Below are 19,941 nucleotides of genomic sequence, written 5' to 3'. Positions count from 1 at the left end.
TTTGCCAAACCACCGTTCAGCCACTGAGACTGTCATCAGTTTGTTTTCCTCTTTCTGTCAGGTCAGCAAGACCAGTGCTATCAATATGCTGCTAAAAGCATAGAGAGTTCCAGGGAAATAAAGATGACTAAATGTGCTTCTTACACACGCAGAGAAATGCCACATTGTGCAAGACTAATGAGGTGTGGTGGGGCGGGGAGACCCAGACTGCCTCCTCCTGCAAGGGCCCCATGGCACATATAAATCCCAGAACGTGCAGGGAGCGGACAGATACAACGAGAAGATCTGCAAAGATGAGAGGACAGACAAGAAGCTCTGCCAGCGCTGGGCTGCTTTTGCTGTTGGTCCTGACGGGTGAGTTCCTGGGCACAGCCTCTTGCGTGCGCAGCAGAGAGTTGGGTGAGAATGGAATGGTGCACACGGACGGGCACATAGGCAGGCTTGTTGGGGTGGGCAGAATGGGATGGCAGGATAAGTGCCTCTGAGGACGGAGGGATGAAAAGGGCAGCAGGGCACCACAGGGAAGGATGCTCAGCCAAAACCAGGATGGAAACCAGCTGGGTGAAAGTGGGCAGTAGTCCCAGGAATAGCTGCTCTCACAATAAATCCTTAAGCACTTTCAGTGTCACGAGACATTCTGTTGTTTTTGCTGCAAGCCTGGCAAGATATAAGAAGAGCTGCCCTGCTTTAAATAGGCAGGCAGATGATGGGCAAGATATAGGCAAGATGAATGGAGGGGAAAGTAAGTGGATACAACCACCTAAGGTGGTTGGCAACCCACGCTGGCTGGAGCTGACGAGAACTGGAGCACAATATCTGAAGGGCTACTAGTTTCCTAACCATACTACAGGTCAGGAGGGGAGAAACTCGGACTTAGGGAGCCGAATGCGGCCCTCCAGACCTCTCCATGTGGCCCTTGGGCCACCTCACAGCTGGCTACACCTCTCAGCAGCCCTGCGGTGTGCCTTCCTTAAATGCTTTTGCTTGGGTAGAGGATGGCGCAGCAAGGCGGTATAGAAACCTCTGGTTTGTGTGTGGCTGGAGTGGACCCTGCTGTACAAAAGTAATCACCTGTGGCCCTTGGAAGGCTGCCAGTGAGGGAAGGTGGCCCTCGGGCTGGAAATGATTCCCTCACCGCTGCTGTCGCTCAATCTGCTGTTAATGGCACAAGGCGTGGAGAGGAGTTATTTTTTTACAAAAAATTAATAATTATTGGCAACTCTGCAGAGGTTTTGCGGAAGGAAAGACTTCCTCCATTCACTGTGTTGCAACGTAAGTGGGGCAATGGTAGCAATGATGGTGGTGGTTGTGGTGGTTGTGGTGGCCAGGAGCTTTCCCCTCCTCTGATTCATAGATGAACTTAAGGCAAAGGGCTCAGGAAGACAAAGATTGGGGGTTGGTGGGAGGTTGGATTGCACTTCCCCTTCCCCTTGTTGTGACTGGTCTCCTGCTCCTTGTGACAGCTGTGCAGCAAGCCTTCCTTCATTATTCCTTGCACTTCCACCAAAGTGCTGGCATCTAAGCCACTGGCGGCAATACCTGCAACAAGCCACTCATCAGAGCTGCTTTGCCTGAAATGAAGAGATTTGGCCGATAAAGCTTTTTCCAGCATGGAGGCAAAGTGATGGGGGGAAACTGCAGTCTTCAATTTGGGCAGGGGCTGCTGCCCCAGTTCCAGACATTAGGGGTGAGATGCCACTGAAAGCGACAGAAGTTTAAAGCAACCAAGCATCTTTCTAGTTATTGCTTATTGCTGTGAACCGCCCTGAGGTCTTTGGATGAAGGGCAGGATACCTATTAAATAAAAATAAAAGAATTGTAAGCTTTCACGAGCTACACCTGACTTCAACAGATGCATGGACCGTAATCCTCAGTAAAAAGGAAATATGTCAAAGTCTGTTAGATAGCCGAGGGCCATGAAAGTTTATACACATAGGGGCATAGAACATGGGGGTGCGGAAACAGGAGTTAAATGGCAATGGAGTGCAAAAAGGACACAGCCTGTGAAATATGTCAGCTAGAGCTAAAATGTACATGAAATAAGCACAGCTGTCCTTCTTAAGAGTTGTAACTGGTGATAACACTGCCATCTTTGCATTACTAAGCAATTTAACATCTGTAATAGGACAGGGAACTATTGCCTCTACTGAGACTCAAATAGGATCAAACTTGTTGATAAGTTGCAATTCAGCAGCTTCCTGCTGGAGTTTCGCCTTTGAAACTCCTTTGGTCAAGGATGGCCATTCAGTTACTACAACTACTAGTATTACTACTAATTTATTTATACCCCGCCCATCTGGCTGGGTTTCTCCAGTCACTCTGGGCAGCTTCCAACAAAAGAGTAAAATCATGACAAACTTCTCACATTGATTTCAGTGGGATCTCAGTGTGACTAAGGACTAGTTGGATAGTTGGTTCATTGGGTATATATGAAGACAAGATGGAATCTCCCATCCCACCTCATTTTGGCCTGTCAATTGCAGGTGATGAACCTGTGACCTTTCTAGATGTTGTTGGAGGGCCACAGATTTTCCATTCCTGGCTATTGATACTGTTGGGGTGGCCACACTTTGCCTTTAAAAGCTGTGCCATTGGCATGTTTAACATCTCCCTGCACAGAGTTTGGGGTAGTTTGTTTCCTGTTGAATTTTGACCTGCCATGGAGTCATTAAAACCACAGAACCCATGTCAGGAAAAACAAGATCTCGACCTCATCCAGGTCAGTTGATGCAAGACTGGTCACCCAGCCTCCTCTTTCTCTGCATGAAGTTCTCCTTTACCCCCCAAAGCCCCAGAAGCTATTTGTTGGAAAATGTCTGAAGATGAGAACAAACCCAAGTAGATAACATGTGGCTTTGTGCCAAAATAATGTGGTCAACCCTGTTTTCTTAAAGAGAGTCCAGCCTTTCTCCCTGGGAAAGGTCAGGTAACCAAGAAGGATCTCAAACGCAGACACACACAGTTTGCTAGCTGTATAACCTGTTTTTAAATTCCAGAGGTCAAACCTGCAGCTAAGAGAAAAAGGCATCATCCCTGTACACTTCCAAATCATCATTCTCCACCCAAATCTGGTATTAGATTAAAAGGGCTTTCTGTATTTTAATATTTCAGCTCAAAAGTCAAAGGTTGCCTTGCACAGAGAGCAGGGGCATTGTTGCGGGTTGCCCAGGCGGGCTGAGCCCCAGGTCTTTTGCCCTGGCCCCCAGGCCCCCTGTGCACCATACATTTAAAGTGCATTACTCTCCCCCCCCCCCCAAGAGTCCTGGGAACGGTATTTTGTTCAGGGTACTGGGAAATACAGCTCAATGGGGATAAACTACAATTCCCAAGATTCTTTTGTGGAGGTGCTTTAGATGTATGGTGTGCAGGCAGAGAGAATAGTTCCTGGATCCCCTTGATTTCTGTAGTGGATCAAAGTGTTCTTCTGAAGTCACTGGGTACTGGTAGCAATCCCAGTTCCCAAGAACAGAATGACAACTGAGGTGGGGCTGAAGGCACCAACAGTCTGGCCTCTTGTGCAAAGCCTAATTATGATAAGCTGGTACATTATAAATAGTTGTGTTCCAAATTGTTGTGATAAGGAACAGGGTGGCTTCTTTCCTTTCTTTCCTTGCCTCCTCCCTCCTCCATTCCAAGGAAATGCCTGGCACACAGCTGTACAAAACAATTCGGCAGAGGAGAAGTGTTGTTTACCTCACTCTTGGGCAGTCTTCCCTGGCCTGCTCAGATCCAGTTCAGTTCAGTTCCAGGCAGCTGCTGCTGCAGGTGTCCCTTGCCAGCAAAATTTAAATAAAATTGGGAAACACTCGCACAAAATTGGCATTCATCATTATTTGCTTGAGCATCTTCCCATTAATCAATTGTTGATCCCACACTTGTCAGTGCATTTTCTCATCACAGTTGTGTGTGTTGTTGTTTTAAAATGTGTTATAGTGATAGGCTAAGTCAGGCTTCCTCAACCTCGGCCATCCAGATGTTTTTGGCCTACGACTCCCATGATCCCTAGCTAGCAGGACCAGTGGTCAAGGATGCTGGCAACTGTAGTCTCAAAACATCTGGAGGGCTGAGGTTGAGGAAGCCTGGGCTAAGTCAAGGGAGACCTTTTACTCCTGGAATTGTCAAACCTAAACCTCCAGGATGCACTTGATTCCCTCCTGCAAAATAGGGGCAGTCTGGAGGGAGCGAAAAGGTGCCACTTGCAGTCCTAGATAGGGGAAATAGTTTTTTTTTTTATTTAATTAAAGATCCAAACATCCTGCAAAGGGAAATCAAGCATAGCAGGGTGTGGAGTAGGCTAGATGGAACCTTCCTCCCTCAGTCGCTAAATTTTAACCTGCATGGGGGGTGTTGGCTTTAAAAACAAAGACATATGGGAAAGTATTTTAAAAGCACGCCTGACCCCGGCTCCTCACAAGCAAAGAGCAATCCACTGTACCATATCAGATCTCATTTAACTACATGCGTCAACCAGCCTGGATTAAAAAACCAGGAAATGGTCCTAATCTGGGTGAAGGATGTTGACCTTGTGTTATGTGGCAAACTACATAAACAAACACTGCTCATTTAAATTTGGAGGGAGATTGCCGTTTCCTCTTTCCTGGGGAAAATTTTTCGACCAGGCACAGTGTTGCTTCAGGAAATTGACCCTGGGTGATAGGCGCTGGCTGAGTCACTGTTTGCTAGAGAGCTTTGCTTTCTCTCATGAGAGTGCATCTGACTCAGGAAGGGCCAGGAAACAGTGCACTGGAAATGAGATAAGGACTGTCATAATCTCATCAGCCACAGTCTCCTGGATCTTCAACAGCTTTAGAGACAAGAGGAGACGCAGGCATGGACTGCATGGACTGTCACTCATTTCTAGGACTGTTCCCAGCATTGAAGTAGCAAAGCGTGAAAAGGAAGCTGTGGTGGAAACCATCATGCAGGTCCTACCAGGCCTGGAAGAATTTCTAAGCAGGGATGGGGAGCCTGTGGCCCTCCAGGTGTGTGGTTGGACTCCCAGGTCCCATCAGCCACAGCCAGCATGGCCAATGGTCAGAGATGGAGGGAGCTGGAGTCCTGCAATACCCGAAGAGTCACAAGTTCTCCATCTCAGCTCTTGAGGGCTTCAGCCTGGCTAGGTGGGCCCCTGTGCAGAAAGAAGCTCAGTAGTGGCTGAGATGTTAAGGGAGCAGGTGGCAAAATAATGGATGAAGACAAATATTGCTAATTGCTGCAGATCATTTGTGGCTGTTAGAGGCCAGTTATGCCTTGTGCTAAAGGGGGAAGGGGGAACCAATCTGCATTGAATTTGCATGTGGTAATTTGTATGCACGTTTAGAAATAATTACTTGTTGTATCTTGGTGATAGATACGTCTTTGTGTGCTTGCTCAGTCTGGTGACCAGGTGTTCTTAACTGTTGTTGGGCAACTTCAAGGCTCCTGATCTCCCTTTTGATGGTTTCTTGCCTTTAAAGCAGACTTGGACTGGACAGCCCTCAATCAGAGGGCACCTTCCAACAGGGGATAGTCCTCTGGTAGCCCTTCCAGACAGAAAACTGTACTTTGTAAAGAGGGGTGCATACCCCTTATTTAACATGCATGCCACTAAAGAGGGCAGCTGAAGGATCGGAAAGCCAAAGCAAAGAGCCAGCTCCCCCATGGATGTTTTAGGGAAGGTCAGGAAGTCCCCTCTTGCAGAATCAGTCTTGTGAAATTGTAGCCCATCCGCTAACATTGCAAGATACTGGAAACTGACGGTTGCAAAAATGTGCAGCCCTTCTGATGGCTGGCTAACAGATGAGTGGACCTTGTGGCTTATTACCATTCATGTTGCCTTGACGGCCGTTGGAATAAACTCACTCATTCAGCTGCCAGTTAGTGATCAGGTGGACAAAGCTAAGTGGACAAGGCACCAGCAAAGGGGATCCAGGCCAGATCCATGCCTGGGAGTGAAATAAAAATATTCACGAAAAACCACAAAAAGCAGAAACCTGCTTTTAAAAGAATAGTGTCTCTCCCTGCCCTGCTGGAGTTTCGGATTACCACTCCCATCATCCTCATCAGCTGTGCTAGCTGGTTCTGATGGGAATTGCAAGCTGAAACATCTGGAAATCACCAGATTTGTGAAGGCTGTTCTGCATTCTTGCTGGCTTTGCATAATGGACAGTGATGGACCGCAGGGGGAAAACATAAAAAAAAACCTCAACCATTTTTCTCTTTCTACCAGGTCTTCAGCAAGGATCATCTGCCCAAGGTATGTGCCCTGAACTTAGAACTTTTCCTTATTCTGTTCTGTTCTTTTTTATTTTATTTGTTTTAAAATTCCACTGTAACTAGCCCTGTTAAAGATCATAATATGTTTTTAAGAGTCTCAGAAGAAAAGAAAGACAACAGGTGGTTGTCCGAAGGAGCTTGCAATCAGCAGCTCTGGAGAGATGAAACTTGTCCTTCTTATTTGGCAATTTGATTACATAACGGGCTGAAAATATCTTAAATGATTCACAAGAGATGAATCTGAGCAAAGGGAGTCACACTTCTGTGTGGCTTCAGAGCTATTCAGGAAGTTGACTAAGGGGGTTAGAACAGGGTTGGGAAACCTCGGGCCTGGGGGCCACACAACCCCTGTTGGTTGGACCAATGGTTTTGCAAAAAAGATGGATTATAAACGATGCGCAAAAGGGCAAATCTGCCATGCAAACTTGTACCACTTTCAGTTCTCCAAAAGAACCCTAGGAGCTGTAGTTTGAGAAGTGATGGGAGGGATGGTTCTTTGTCAGGGAATCTTCACATAAACATTATTCCCTGAGAAGAGGCAACAGCTATAAGATCCACTTAAAACTGCTATTCTAAACGCTCTTACTAAGGAGCAAGCTTCACTTAATGCAGTGGGACTTAACCTCTGGCTAATTCATGCGTAGGGTTGCATTGTGAGTCGCTAGCTATAGATCTGCTGTCACGACAGGTATTTCTATATGGTGCGTGTGAGTCACCTTGCTTTCTGCTTTCCCCCCAGCACTAAAATGTGGCATTCAAAAGCCCGTTATCCGGATAGCAGGTGGACTGGATGCCCAGCGTGGCGAGTGGCCGTGGCAAGTCAGCCTCCAGTACCGCGGAGAGCACTTTTGCGGCGGAAGCCTCATTAACGAGAGATGGGTCCTGACTGCTGCCCACTGCTTCTATGAGTAAGTCAAGACGGAGTTCCCCCTCTTGGTACCCACGGGAATTGCATCCTAAAAGGCATCCAGCATCTTCTCTGAAGAGGCATTTTCACCCTTCTGTCTCGCATTGGAGGGAGTCTGTAACCACCTGCAATTTTCCCAAGTACAGTAGTACCTTGGTTGTCGAATGGAATCCATTCCAGAAGTCTGTCCGACTTCCGAAAATGTTTGACAGCCAAGGCGCAGCTTCCAATTGGCTGCAGGAGCTTCCTGGACTCCATCGGAAGCCGTGTCAGCCAGGTTGGATGTTTGGGTTCCAAAGAACGTTCGCAAACACTCACTTCCGGGTTTGTGGCATTTGGGAGCCAAAACTTTTGAGTCGCAAGGCGTTCGGCAATCAAGATATGATTGTACTTGTGTTAGAAAACAAGCAAAACAAAAATGTTTTGATTGATTAAAAAAGTGCCTCCATTGAAACACCCTGCAGAATTCTTTTTTTATATAAAAAACAACAGTTTTAGCCTATTAAACAATCTGATCGACAAAACATGGCAACCCTAATATTTATAGATCTGTCATCATTATCAGTGCTTTCCATGGTTTTAAGCTACCGTATCCAAAGCGAGGTTATTGCTACATGCAAACACATTTAAGGCGTTGTTATATCCCCACAACATGGATGGGAAGCTGAAACAGAGAGAGGGGGATTGCTGAGGCTACCTCATTAAGGAAAGTAAGAAGCAGGGCTTTTTTCCAGCCGGAACCTAGCACACCTCAGGTGGACGCCATTGCCATTATAAGAGAACTAAGGGGACCCGGGTGGCGCTGTGGGTTAAACCACAGAGCCTAGGACTTGTTGATCAGAAGGTTGGCGGTTCAAATCCCCGTGACGGGGTGAGCTCCCATTGCTCGGTCCCTGCTCCTGCCAACCTAGCAGTTCAAAAGCATGTCAAAGTGCAAGTAGATAAATAGGTACCACTCTGGCGGGAAGGTAAACGGCGTTTACGTGTGCTGCTCTGGTTCGCCAGAAGCGGCTTAGTCATGCTGGCCACATGACCCGGAAGCTGTATGACGGCTCCCTCGGCCAATAAAGCGAGATGAGCGCCACAACCTCAGAGTCGGCCACGACTGGACCTAATGGTCAGGGGCCCCTTTACCTTTAAGGAGGTGTTTGTTGTGAGTTCCAGCACCTCTCCCAAAAGTTTCAGCCAGGGAGTCTTTTCCAGACCTACCTGGAAATGCCAAGGATTGAAACTGGGCCCTTTTGCACATAGACCCCGTGTTCTGCCTCTGAGCCATGGCTCTTCCCTTATTAACTTGCAGCTGAGGTGAGATTTAAACCTCCACTGGAGCTTCCAAGTTACAACACACGGCAGAAGTTGAGATGAAAAGAGACTGGCTGGTAGGAAGGGGGTCATCACATCAGCTCATGAACAAAGCAAGCAAGGGGCCCATGCACCCATTCTGCAGATTCAAGAGCGAGCTGTGAGAGATTCTCAGACACAGTCCTTTCTCTTTTCCTCCAGGCTGGGAATCAAAATCTGCGCATCTGACTGGAAAGTGGTGCTGGGCCGCGTGAGACTGACAGGCAGGTCTCAAAGGGGGCTGGAACGCAACGTCTCCGACATCATCCCTCACAAGGACTACGTCAATTACGATAAAGGCGATGACATCGCGCTGGTGCGCCTCAGCGAGCCTGTGAGCTACAGCCGGGACATTGCTCCCATCTGCCTGCCGTATGCCAACCACCGCTTTGCCTTCGGGACGCAGTGCTGGCTAAGTGGCTGGGGAGAAGTTGCCAATAACGGTGAGTGAGGAACGGGGGTCTCTCTGGTCAGAGGGGGAGGAGCATGTGGGTCTTGCTTCTGTGGTTGAGCTGTGGGTGCAGAAAGTTCCAGGTTCGGCCCCTGCCAGCTCTGCTTAAAAGGATCAGGCAGCACGTAGGCCTGGGAGAAGGAGTTCGATTCAGCTCACATCTATCAAATCCATGCTTTCCGAAACTGTACATGAACTGAAACCGCAGCCAGCCTTTGAAATGTGTGCTTATCCAGACTTTGCAATGTGGTTGCGCAACCATAGAACCTTAACCAAAATGTGTGTCTTGGGGGGGTGGTGCAATAAAACGGGAATATATTGGTGAAAAGAACATGCAAAAGTGCACGGCGTTAGGAGAAATTGCTTGCAAAAAATGAGACAAAACTGCATACAAAAATGTGTGTGTTGGGATAAATTCACGCTGAGATGCTGAAGAATTTTCAGGAGGATTTTTAAAAGGGGAAATTCACAAATTGCTGCAGAAATGTAGAGAAGTGAAATTAAGACTGTGGAAATAGGAAGCTGAGAGAACGGAGAAATGACAGATTCTTCCATCCCTAAACTGCCTGGTGATGGAAAAGGGCCCATGCTTGAGAGCCACTGCCAGTCAGAGGAGGTAATACTAGCCTAGGTGGACTAAGGGTTCTACATAGGGCAGGTAGCTTTTTGCATTCATAATTCAGGTGCTGGCTTCACCAGGCCTTGTGGGAAGGGCCATAGTTCAGCAGCAGAGCATCTGCTTCACATGCAAACGGTCCCAGGTTCACTCTATGGCATCTCCCAGTAGGGCTGGGAATGTCCCCGGGAAAATCCCTGGACAGCTGCCAGTCAGTGTGGACAATACTGAGACAGATGGAGCCATGGTCTGCCTCCGTATAAGATCAGATGGTGGTTTCATCAGATCTTTGGCGGTGTGTGTGTGTGAGGGACCTGTGATTAGGAGCCAACCAACATGATCAGGGGTTGCTCCAAGCATCTTCTGCCCAGCTGCCTGGGACCACCTAATAATATTCTAACTGCACCCCATGCTCCCCTCCAGTCACCCTGCCGAAACCCATGAACCTCCAGGAGATGACCGTAGACCTGCTGACCAGCGACACCTGCAACTGCATCTACAGCAACCTACGCAACAGGAGGATCGTCAGCCCAGCTCGGCCTGGCATGGTCTGTGCCATGACTCCTGACCGCAAGAGGGGTCCTTGCAAGGTCAGCAAAAGATGAGCGAAACTGTCAAAGGAAGGATGTGGGTGGAATTGTGCTTCCCAACAAGATAGGCCCTGCCTTGCTAGATCAGGCCTAAATGCTTCACGTTTCAAGCAAGTTCATAGCCTTTACGGGCATGCAAATAGGAGTTTGTGAGTAATGGCTGGAGAAACATTCAGAAGCTACCTGGCAGCTCGGCAAGGCTTTCAATAGTGAAGGGGTGCTGCTGCTTCAGGGCATGGTATAAGTCTCCACCTCTCCAGCACCACATTGGCTAGCATAGATAAATCAAGAAAGCAGGTGCAACAGCAAATCCTCATGCATTTATATGCAGACACAAGTATTATTTCAGAGATGGGGAACCTGTGGCTGTAAGTAAGGGTTGCTGGGCTCCAGCTCTGATAATCCTTGGCCCATTGGCCATGCTGGCTGTTGCTGATCCAACAATGTCTGGAGGGCAGCAGGTTGGCACAGCTGATTTTGTGGGCCTTACGCCAGGATGGCATGTTTAGGGTTTGCAGCCTACACTTGGGAAATGTACACTGTTTGAAAGATTTGGTTTTCTTGGCGTAGGAACAGGGAGGGGATAAGATTCAGGTTAGATTCAAGTCAAGAATGCAAAGGATCTTCCTTAAATCTTAATAGTTTGGGCACTTTCTCCCTGACATGCACAACATCATTGCGCATTCCCCATTTTCCCAAGTATGATTGTGCCAGAGTGAGAGCGACCAGTTTTAGGTTGCAATCCTCCACCACATATATCTGGGAGTAAATGTCATGGAATTGAAAAGGACTTACATCTGAGTGCTAGTCTTACTTAGAGTAGACCATTGAAATGAATGAACACGATGACCTTGGGTCCATTTGTTTCAGTGGGTCTAATCCGTTTAGCATTGGATACAACTCTATTTTTTTTTTCCTTTTGAGGGTAGAGCAGTGAAGACTAGTGATTGTCTTTGCCATGTCTGGCTAATTGACAATTATTATTATTATTATTATTATTATTATTATTATTATTATTATTTCTATACTGCCCTATACTCGGAGGTTTCAGGGTGGTTCACAGAAAAGATCACAGGAGCCCAACTCTATCCATTAGCTGCCACTGGTGAAAAATCAGCCAACCCCCCTGGGCCATTCACTGGTGAAACCAGCAGCCAGCATAGCAACAAAACATTATGCACACCTATGTTACAAAGCCCCTCTTTCCACCCCAGGGCGATTCAGGTGGCCCTCTGGTCTGCATGGAGGATGGCTATTGGTTCCAGGCAGGGATCTTGAGTTTCTCCATGGGCTGCAGACAGTTCTTTGGCCCCACCGTCCTGACCGACACCGCTTTCTACGCCGACTGGATCAAGCGTTATGTCGAAAATGCCACCTTCGCCAGCCAGCCCGAACCCCGGCCCAATACCACTGACAAGTACATGTGCACAGGTATGGGTCTTTACCTAGGATTGCTGCAAATATATGGCTTCACAGCATGGGTTGGGGAGTCTGTGGCCCTTTGGGTATTGCTGGGTCTCCAATTCCCATCAGCCCAAGCCAGCGTGGCTCCTGGTCAGGGATGGTGGGAGCTGTAGCCTAGCAACAGCTGAAAGCATAAGATTCTTCTTATGTTCTTCTAACACCATATTTTCCTCTGCACCGGTTTCCAGGCTGCGGGGTGATGAAAGCGGACAGGCCTGGCGGAGGGGCAGAGGGTCTCTGGCCCTGGTACGTGAGCCTCCGGCACAAGGGTCAGCACGTCTGTGGAGCCACCTTGATCGCTGAGGACTGGGTCATCACCTCTGCGCAGTGCTTCATTGGGTGAGTGGAGATTGCATGGGCAAAGTTTCCCTGGTGGTCTCTGGGCAGGAGAATGTGACATCCTGTGTCATGCCAGCCTACTTTGGATTCTTGTTGATGGCATCTTCTCCTGCAGCAGCTTCTATAACCTTCAGGAGAAGATGCCTTCTTTTTTGGCTGCTGTATCTTTTGGTAACAGCCAGAAAAATCTCCACAGGTGAAGCTTTCTCCAGTCAATTTCAGTTGTTGAATTTCTGCCCAATGCCCAACTCTTAAAGGTCCACAGCAGGCCTCCCAGTGGGGAAAAAGGCATGCATATTCTGGCTGCAGAGTGCAGGAAGTTAATCCCACTTAGTCATATAGACAGTATTTGGTCTGTCTTGAGAGCTCAGTGACTGAGGGCGTGTAGATGCAGTGTAGCAGCTAAGAATTATGAATCAGGGCATCCCCAGGTGAAATCTCTCCTCTGCTGGGTGCATTGGGTAGGTGGCCTTAGGCAAGCTCCTGCATCTCATGTGTGGCATGCGGGTGAGGGGGGGTTACCTCACAGGACTCTTGTAAGCATTCACAAGATAAAATTTGTGAAGTGCTTCATGCATTCTAAATTGCTCTGCATTTCTTAAGTAGTATTATTACACTCGGGAGTCCTGGCTCTCCTAATTCCTGACTGCAGCCTCCTGGACCTGTCTTGGCGTGTGCAAACATATCAAGGCCAACCAAGTCCACGCAAATTCTGCAACCCAAATGCACGCTTCAATTCCTCCTGTCTCCTGTTTGCCAGGCTCCAGGAACCCGAGGGCTGGGAGGTGCTGCTGGGTGAGCAGCGGGAAGAGGGCAAGCAGACGTGGCAGGAGAAGAGGGCCATCCAGCAGATTGAACTCCACGGTGCCTATGTGGAGGCGAAGGAAGGTCACGACATTGCGATGGCCAAGCTGTCCCAGCCTGTGGTGTTCAGTGACAGAATCCGGGCCATCTGCGCCCCGTACGCCAACCACCAGTTCCCCTTTGGCTCTACCTGCTGGACCCGCGGACAGAGAATCGGTATGTCGGGGAGGAGCATGGTGCGACTGTGCAAGATAATAATAATAATAATAATAATAATAATAATAATAATAATAATAATTTATTATTTATACCCCGCCCATCTGGCTGGTTTTCCCCAGCCATTCTGGTCGGCTCCCAACAGAATATTAATAATAGTAACAAAAAAGCAATAAAACATCAAACATTAAAAGTTTCCCTAAACAGGGCTGCGTTCAGATGTCTTCTAAAAGTCAGATCAGGGGTAGGCAACCTAAGGCCCATGGGCCCAATCGCCTTCTCAATCCGGCCCACGGACGGTCCGGGAATCAGCGTGTTTTTACAGGAGTAGAATGTGTCCTTTTATTTAAAATGCATCTCTGTGTTATTGTGGGGCATAGGAATTCATTCATTCCCCCCCCAAAAAAATATAGTCCGGCCCACCACATGGTCTGAGGGACGGTGGACCGGCCCACGGCTGAAAAAGGTTGCTGACCCCTTAGTCAGATAGTTGTTTATTTCCTTGACATCTGCCCTTCCTTGATGGGAGGGCGTTCCACAGGGTGGGCGCCGCTACTGAGAAGGCCCTCTGCATGGGTGGGGAATCCTTTCCTGCCAGAAAGGACCACCTTCTCTCTCTTCCAGAAGCCACGTGTAGGTGTTGGGCAGGGCCAGAAGCTAAAATGAGCAGAGGAACAAATGTTTATTTTGCCCCTGTGCATTAAGAGTTGCTTCTGCACACGTTCACACATCCCACTGGACTCTTCATCCAGGCAGGCTAGAAGCACCGTCTGAGTTCCAGTGTGCATTCTAGGCAGGCATGAATATGCAAAGCTGGGCTAGTGAGGAGGTGTGGCTTGGGGGAGAGTCCGTTGCAGGCCTGACCGGAAAGGACTGGAAGGCTGCATTCTGAGCCCTGGGCCCTAGAGTCCCTCTTAGATTCCTTAGATTCTTCCAGGGTTAAAGGGATGGGGGAAAGCGCCACAGTCTTAGGGAGGTGGGACTGGTGACTGGGAGTGGCGACCGAGACCACATAACACCGGTCTTGAAAGACCTACATTGGCTCCCAGCACATTTCCGAGCACAATTCAAAGTGTTGGCGGTGACCTTTAAAGCCCTAAATGGCATCAGTCCAGTATATCTGAAGGAGCGTCTCCACCCCCATTGTTCTGCCCGGACACTGAGGTCCAGTCCCGAGGGCCTTCTGGCGGTTCCCTCACTGCGAGAAGCCAAGTTACAGGGAACCAGGCAGAGGGCCTTCTCCGTAGTGGCACCCACTCTGTGGAACGCCCTCCCACCAGATGTCAAAGAGAACAACAACTACCAGACTTTTAGAAGACGTCTGAGGGCAGCCCTGTTTAGGGAAGATTTTAATGCTTGATGTATTACGGTATTTTAATATTTTGTTGGAAGCCACCCAGAGTGGCTGGGGAAGCTCAGCCAAATGGGCAAGGTAAAATTAATAAATTATTATTATTATTATTATTATTATTATTATTATTATTATTATTATCATCATCATCATTATCATCCCTGGCACGGCTTACCAACTCATGATCTTTCCATCATTATCTAGATGGCAATTTGAGTTTTCCGGGCAGTGTGGAGATCAAACTCCTTGGCCCCAAGGAATGCAACTGCATCTATAACAAGACCAGCAACGTGGGAGAAGAGATCCCCATCACCTCTGAGATGATGTGTGCCACGCCCAGTAAAAGCAACATGCGCTGCCAGGTAAGGGGAGGTCAACACATCTTGTGCTGAAATGATGTTCGAAACAGATGGGGGGGGGGGAATATGGTCGGTTATAGCCAAATTATCCCACATTTTGGGTACTAAATACACCTCCCCCTTCCACTGAGCTCATGGCACAGCCTGCCAGGAATGTGCCTGTTGTGTCTTCCTGCATGTGTCACCAGCAGCAGTGCTTTATGACAGGGTGCTTTGTGGCAGAACTGCTCGGTTCGTGCATTTTTGCAGCAGTTTTGCAGCACTCTGATTCAGCCCTATGTATACCCTGTTTCCATGCACTAATCAAATAAGTTGCAACATCCTCCCTCTAAGGCAGTGTTTCCCAACCTTGTGCCTACAGCTGTTTTTGAACTACAACTCCCATCATCCCTGACTAGCAAGACCAGTGGCAAGGGATGATGGGAATTGTAGTCCAAAAACAACTGGAGGCACAAGGTTGGGAAACACTGCTCTAAGGCAGCCTTTCTCAACCTGTGAGTCCCCAGATGTTGTTGAACTACAACTCCCATCACCCCTAGCTAGCAAGGCCAGAGCTCAGGGATGATGGGAGTTGTAGTCCAACAACATCTGGGGATCCACAGGTTGAGAACCGCTGCTCTAAAGTAAGGTTACCAGATTTTTTTTCAATGAATCCGGGGACACTTTTCAACTTCAATGGATTTTGTATGGGGACTGATTTGTAAATCCGGGGACTGTCCCTGGGAAACGGGGACATCTGGTAACCTTACTCTAAGGAGGTGAATTAAATTAGGGTCTCCAAGGTTTGCCCTTTTTTTAATTGCAGGGTTCTAACTTCCATCACTCCCAACAACACAACAGGTCTTTGCTACACTCTTCTGATGTCTCCAGTTTCGTGTACAGTTCATAAAAAGAAATCTGAATGCTTATAATTTAAAGCCATTTTATACCAGAACAAGAAATATTGTAGAATTTCAGATCAATAATTTTTTTAAAAAAATTGTACTGTATAACTTAATGGAACAATGGCTATCAAAATAATCCTCAGCGTAGAAGCCAAATGCCATCAGAGTAGAAGAGCCTCTAATTTCAGGATAACAAGAAAATAACACTTTCACCAGCTATCATTCTCAAGAGGTGTTTCTGTTGCTCAGTTTACGAAATACTTGGAAATTGCTCCTGAAATACAGATGCATGGCTGTACCTTAAACACACAGCTAAGTAAATCCGGTGTTTCTATATAACGCTAAGGCATTTCTTCAACAAATAGGACTAGCAGAGGAGGCAATCCATTGCTTTGCTTACATCTCTTGCCCAAACATTGTTACAGTAGGGCTCACGCAGCAGAATTTCCCTGCGGAAACTCGCACACAAAAAACGAGAAAGCGTTTAGCTGGCCAGTAAAGGATCTTTCAGCCCATGGAGCTGTCCACTTGGTGTAGTGCTGAAATGCTTATTCTCTAGTTGCGCACAGCTGCAAATCTGGAAGTGCCAAATGTGGGGGTTTTTTTTAGATATTTGAGAAGTCCCACTGAGAAACTTACTGGTGCTTTCTGTCATTTCCCCCCTTTCCCCCTCCTTTCACACAACATATTTAAATACTATCTGGTAGACTCCTATTCACTGAGCAGGAATTAGGAGCCCAGATTAAAAGCAGGGACTCCTGGTTGTTACATATCTTTCATCCATGGCGGTGTTCTCTTTGAAGACCAGGAAATGTGACCCCATGTTTCTGCTTCTGATTCCTTCCTTTTACTGAGGGATAGGCAACATGATGCCATCCAGATGTTGTTGAACTCCAACTCCCATCATTTCTATTAGCCATGCTGGTTGGGGAGATTAATAATAATAATAATAATAATAATAATAATAATAATAATAATAATTAGAATAATAATTTATTTATAGCCCGCCCATCTGGCTGGGTTTCCCCAGCCACTCTGGGTGGCTTCCAACAGAACACTAAAATAGAATAACCTATTAAACATTAAAAGCTTCCCTAAACAGGGCTGCCTTCAGATGTCTTCTAAAAGTCTGGTAGTTGTTTTTCTCTTTGACATCTGGTGGGAGGGCGTTCCATAGGGCGGGTGCCACTACCGAGAAGGCCCTCTGCCTGGTTCCCTGTAACTTGGCTTCTCGCAGCGAGGGAACCACCAGAAGGCCCTCGGGACTGGACCTCAGTGTCCAGGCAGAACAATGGGGGTGGAGACGCTCCTTCAGGTATACTGGACCGAGCCGATGTCCAACAACATTGGGAATGCACCATGTTGACTACCCCAATTCACTCACTCACTCACTCATTCTGTTTGTTATTAACTTTCCCCCCAGAGTGACCCAAAGTGACTTACATTAAAACCAATTAAGAATATCCAGTAAAAATCTAAAAACACACACATCTGATTTGGATGGCATCATGCTCTGTATTTTGGCTCCTGTTGGACTGCTATGTTAATATTTTCATTCTTTGACCTCTAGGATAGCATCGGTGACCCTCTGGTTTGCAACGAGAATGGGACGTGGTTCTTGGCGGGCATCTCCAGCTTTGGAAAGGGCTGTGGGACTGTGGTCCGTCCAGGTGTTTACACATCAGTCAGTACCTTTCAGGAGTGGATCATGCAACTGTCCTGGTCTGCTTACTATGATGTGCAGAAGCCTCCTATTCCAGTGGTCAATGACACGGAAACCTGCATGCATGTGTTTCTTTCAAGTAAGGAGCAGCAATCTTGAATATCCTTGTGGTGGTGGGGTGGCAGTTCACAGAATCAACAGGGACCTTTCAGTACAATTCAGAATCCATGGGCATGCATCCCTGTCTCAGAAGCAGTACTAATCTCTGGATGTAACTTGCACCCATGAATGCACTGATTCACCTTATCATCAAGAGGACATTGGCACAAGACATTGAAAGTGTTGTTACACCACTTTAACAATCATGGTTTCCCTCAAAGGAGACTGGGAACTGTTGGTTGTTAAGGGTGCTGCTTAGAGTTTTTAGGAGACCCCCTATTCCTCTCAAAGAGCCACCATTCTCAGAGTACCCCAGGAAGAGAAATTGGTTATTAAACAGATAGCCCAGTACAATGGCTAGCGCTGGTTGGCAGATGAGAAGGAAAGCCAAAGGCTGCTCATCTCTCAGCAGAGCAGAGCTCTGCTTCCCTCTCTCTCTCTCTCTCTCTCTCTCTCTCTCTCTCTCTCTCTCTCTCTCTCTCTCTCTCTCTCTCTCTGTATACCTGCAAGAGTTAAAGCTGGAGGTGCAGCAACAAAGCTTCCCCAGCCAAATTTCTGCCTGCCTGGTCACTTTTATAAGGATGGCAGCCCTGCTCAAGAGGGCTACATTTGCACCCCATCCTATCCCCTGCACTCAAAGCATGCCTTCAATATTTCTTTCTGTCCCCTAAAGAGCTCACAGTCTAAGCCTCATCCTGGCATTCTTTCCAGATTCCCCACACCTTGAGTATGAAAGGCACTGGATTGTTTCCAGCCAAGTCCTACTCAGAGTAGACCCGCTGAAAGCAATGAACCCAGACTAATCACATCCACAGACTTCAGCGAGTAGGGCAGGCCTAGAATACAATCCATTGCCTTCCTCTTTATAAATCCCATCTCCTGAAGCTATAGGAGTAAATAAACTTAGGCTGCTTCTCTTTTTTTCAGGATCAAGGGACAAAACACTGACACGGAACAGACCAAGCTTGGTTGAATGAAAAACTTGGTGGCATCCCTTCTCGTCCGCCTCTGGTTCTGCCTCCCACTCAAGAAATGATCCGAGAGCATTGCTGGCTCCCACCACACAGAAGAGTCTGGGGAGGCGGGCTCCTTCCAGCTACCAGACTGACAGTTCTTTGTTCCTATCTCAGAACAATCCAGGGGGCTGCATTTTGGTTTGTCGGAGAGAGGGGAACGACACCCATCACACCTGATGCCAACCCTGCAAAATAACACTAAGAGCCCTGCCCTGCTGGGCAAAATGGAGGGGGGCAGAATATAGCAAGATGCAATTGCTTCTCGGGATATTTCCCCTCTCCTTTCCTAGACTGCATAATTGGAACCAAGAGGCCAGTCAGGTGCTCAGACACTAAGGCTGGCCTTGGACAAGCCCCCCCCCCACCTACTGCACAGGTGTGTTGCGAAGGATAAAGTGAGGCAGGTATATGAGGACCCTCAGAGCAAGGCCAGAAACCTGCAACTTCCATAACTGCCTGCTTCAGGGGGGGAAAGACAGACTCACAGGGCCAAACTCGAGACCTTGTCCAGGTCTGGAGTGAATCTGAATTAGCATCATAACAGGTTGGGTATGAAAATTTATTTATGTGATGAAATCAAGCTTCTAATCTCCAAGCGTAGCTGCGTTTTTCAGAAGGCAGAGTACGGCTTGACTCAGAAGTATGAGGAGGCGGCAACAGGCAAACATTCCTTTGCACAGGTGGTTTTTCTTGTGCTGAACTGCTGCCCACCTTTGCAAAGGGAATTCCAGCAGGGTGGCAAGGCAGGGGATATACAGCACCTCTTACCGGTTTTTCTAGTAATTAGGGTGTTTTATTCTATTTATTTAAATCATCCATACATATGGTGTGACACTACTAAACCAAATTTCAGATTTCTAGCTCAGGTGGAAATAGTACTCTCAGTAGTCATTCACCTATAGCATAATCAAATGTACATACTTCCTTCGAGGGCCCAAGAGTCGGTGTTTTAGTATCTCAGAAACCCTTTAGTGTAGACTGGCTAAGAGACTGAATTTGGTAATCATACAATTGACAGAGATGAATGTGTGTGGCTGTGTGTGTGTGTGTGTGTGTGTGTGTGCATATTTATCTTAATACTTCATTGTACAAAATAAATTATTTGAAGGTGTGGAACATTTTCAAGAGATCCACTCTTCCATTTCTATGCCTAAGCAGAGAAGACAGGCATTTATGCTCAGAACAGATTTGAAAGTTTCAACTGGGAGGTACAGCACAGCAATGTTTCACTGGCGACACCACAGTTGTCGAATTCTCTCCTGGGGAAGATCCAACACTGTTTTTACACTACTGCTGTTTTTTTTTTTTTTTTCCAATTCTGGAAGGCGTGCTATTTTATCTTACAATCATTTTTGAACTTTTTAATATGGTTTTAATGCTGCTGTGTTTTTATATATATTTATACTTGATCAACCAGATGTTGTATGTTGTTATATTGTGGTGTCTTTCAGCAACGCTTCGAACAATTGTGTGGGAAAGAGGGAAATAAATATTTTTGAAAATCTAAGCGCTGTAGTTGTCTGTGC

General features: G+C 47.3%; 1 protein-coding gene across 1 annotated transcript; it reads left to right on the top strand.

Annotated features, from left to right (window-relative positions):
- Positions 1–130: 130 nt before the first annotated feature.
- Positions 131–19,922, top strand: PRSS53 (serine protease 53). The gene is made up of 11 exons (XM_081835241.1): positions 131–354; positions 6,209–6,235; positions 6,995–7,163; positions 8,666–8,946; positions 9,994–10,160; positions 11,375–11,591; positions 11,813–11,963; positions 12,724–12,983; positions 14,539–14,696; positions 17,148–17,379; positions 18,327–19,922. Exons 1-11 carry the CDS (start codon positions 132–134, stop codon positions 18,374–18,376), a joined length of 1,935 nt encoding a protein of 644 aa, XP_081691367.1. The 5' UTR covers position 131; the 3' UTR covers positions 18,377–19,922.
- Positions 19,923–19,941: the final 19 nt, after the last annotated feature.

This window comes from Podarcis erhardii (genome assembly GCF_964252035.2).
Source record: "Podarcis erhardii genome assembly, chromosome: 13".
Lineage (NCBI taxonomy): Eukaryota > Metazoa > Chordata > Lepidosauria > Squamata > Lacertidae > Podarcis > Podarcis erhardii.
The sequence above is the reverse complement of the archived record's forward strand: the minus strand, read 5'-3'. Positions and strand labels throughout refer to the sequence as shown.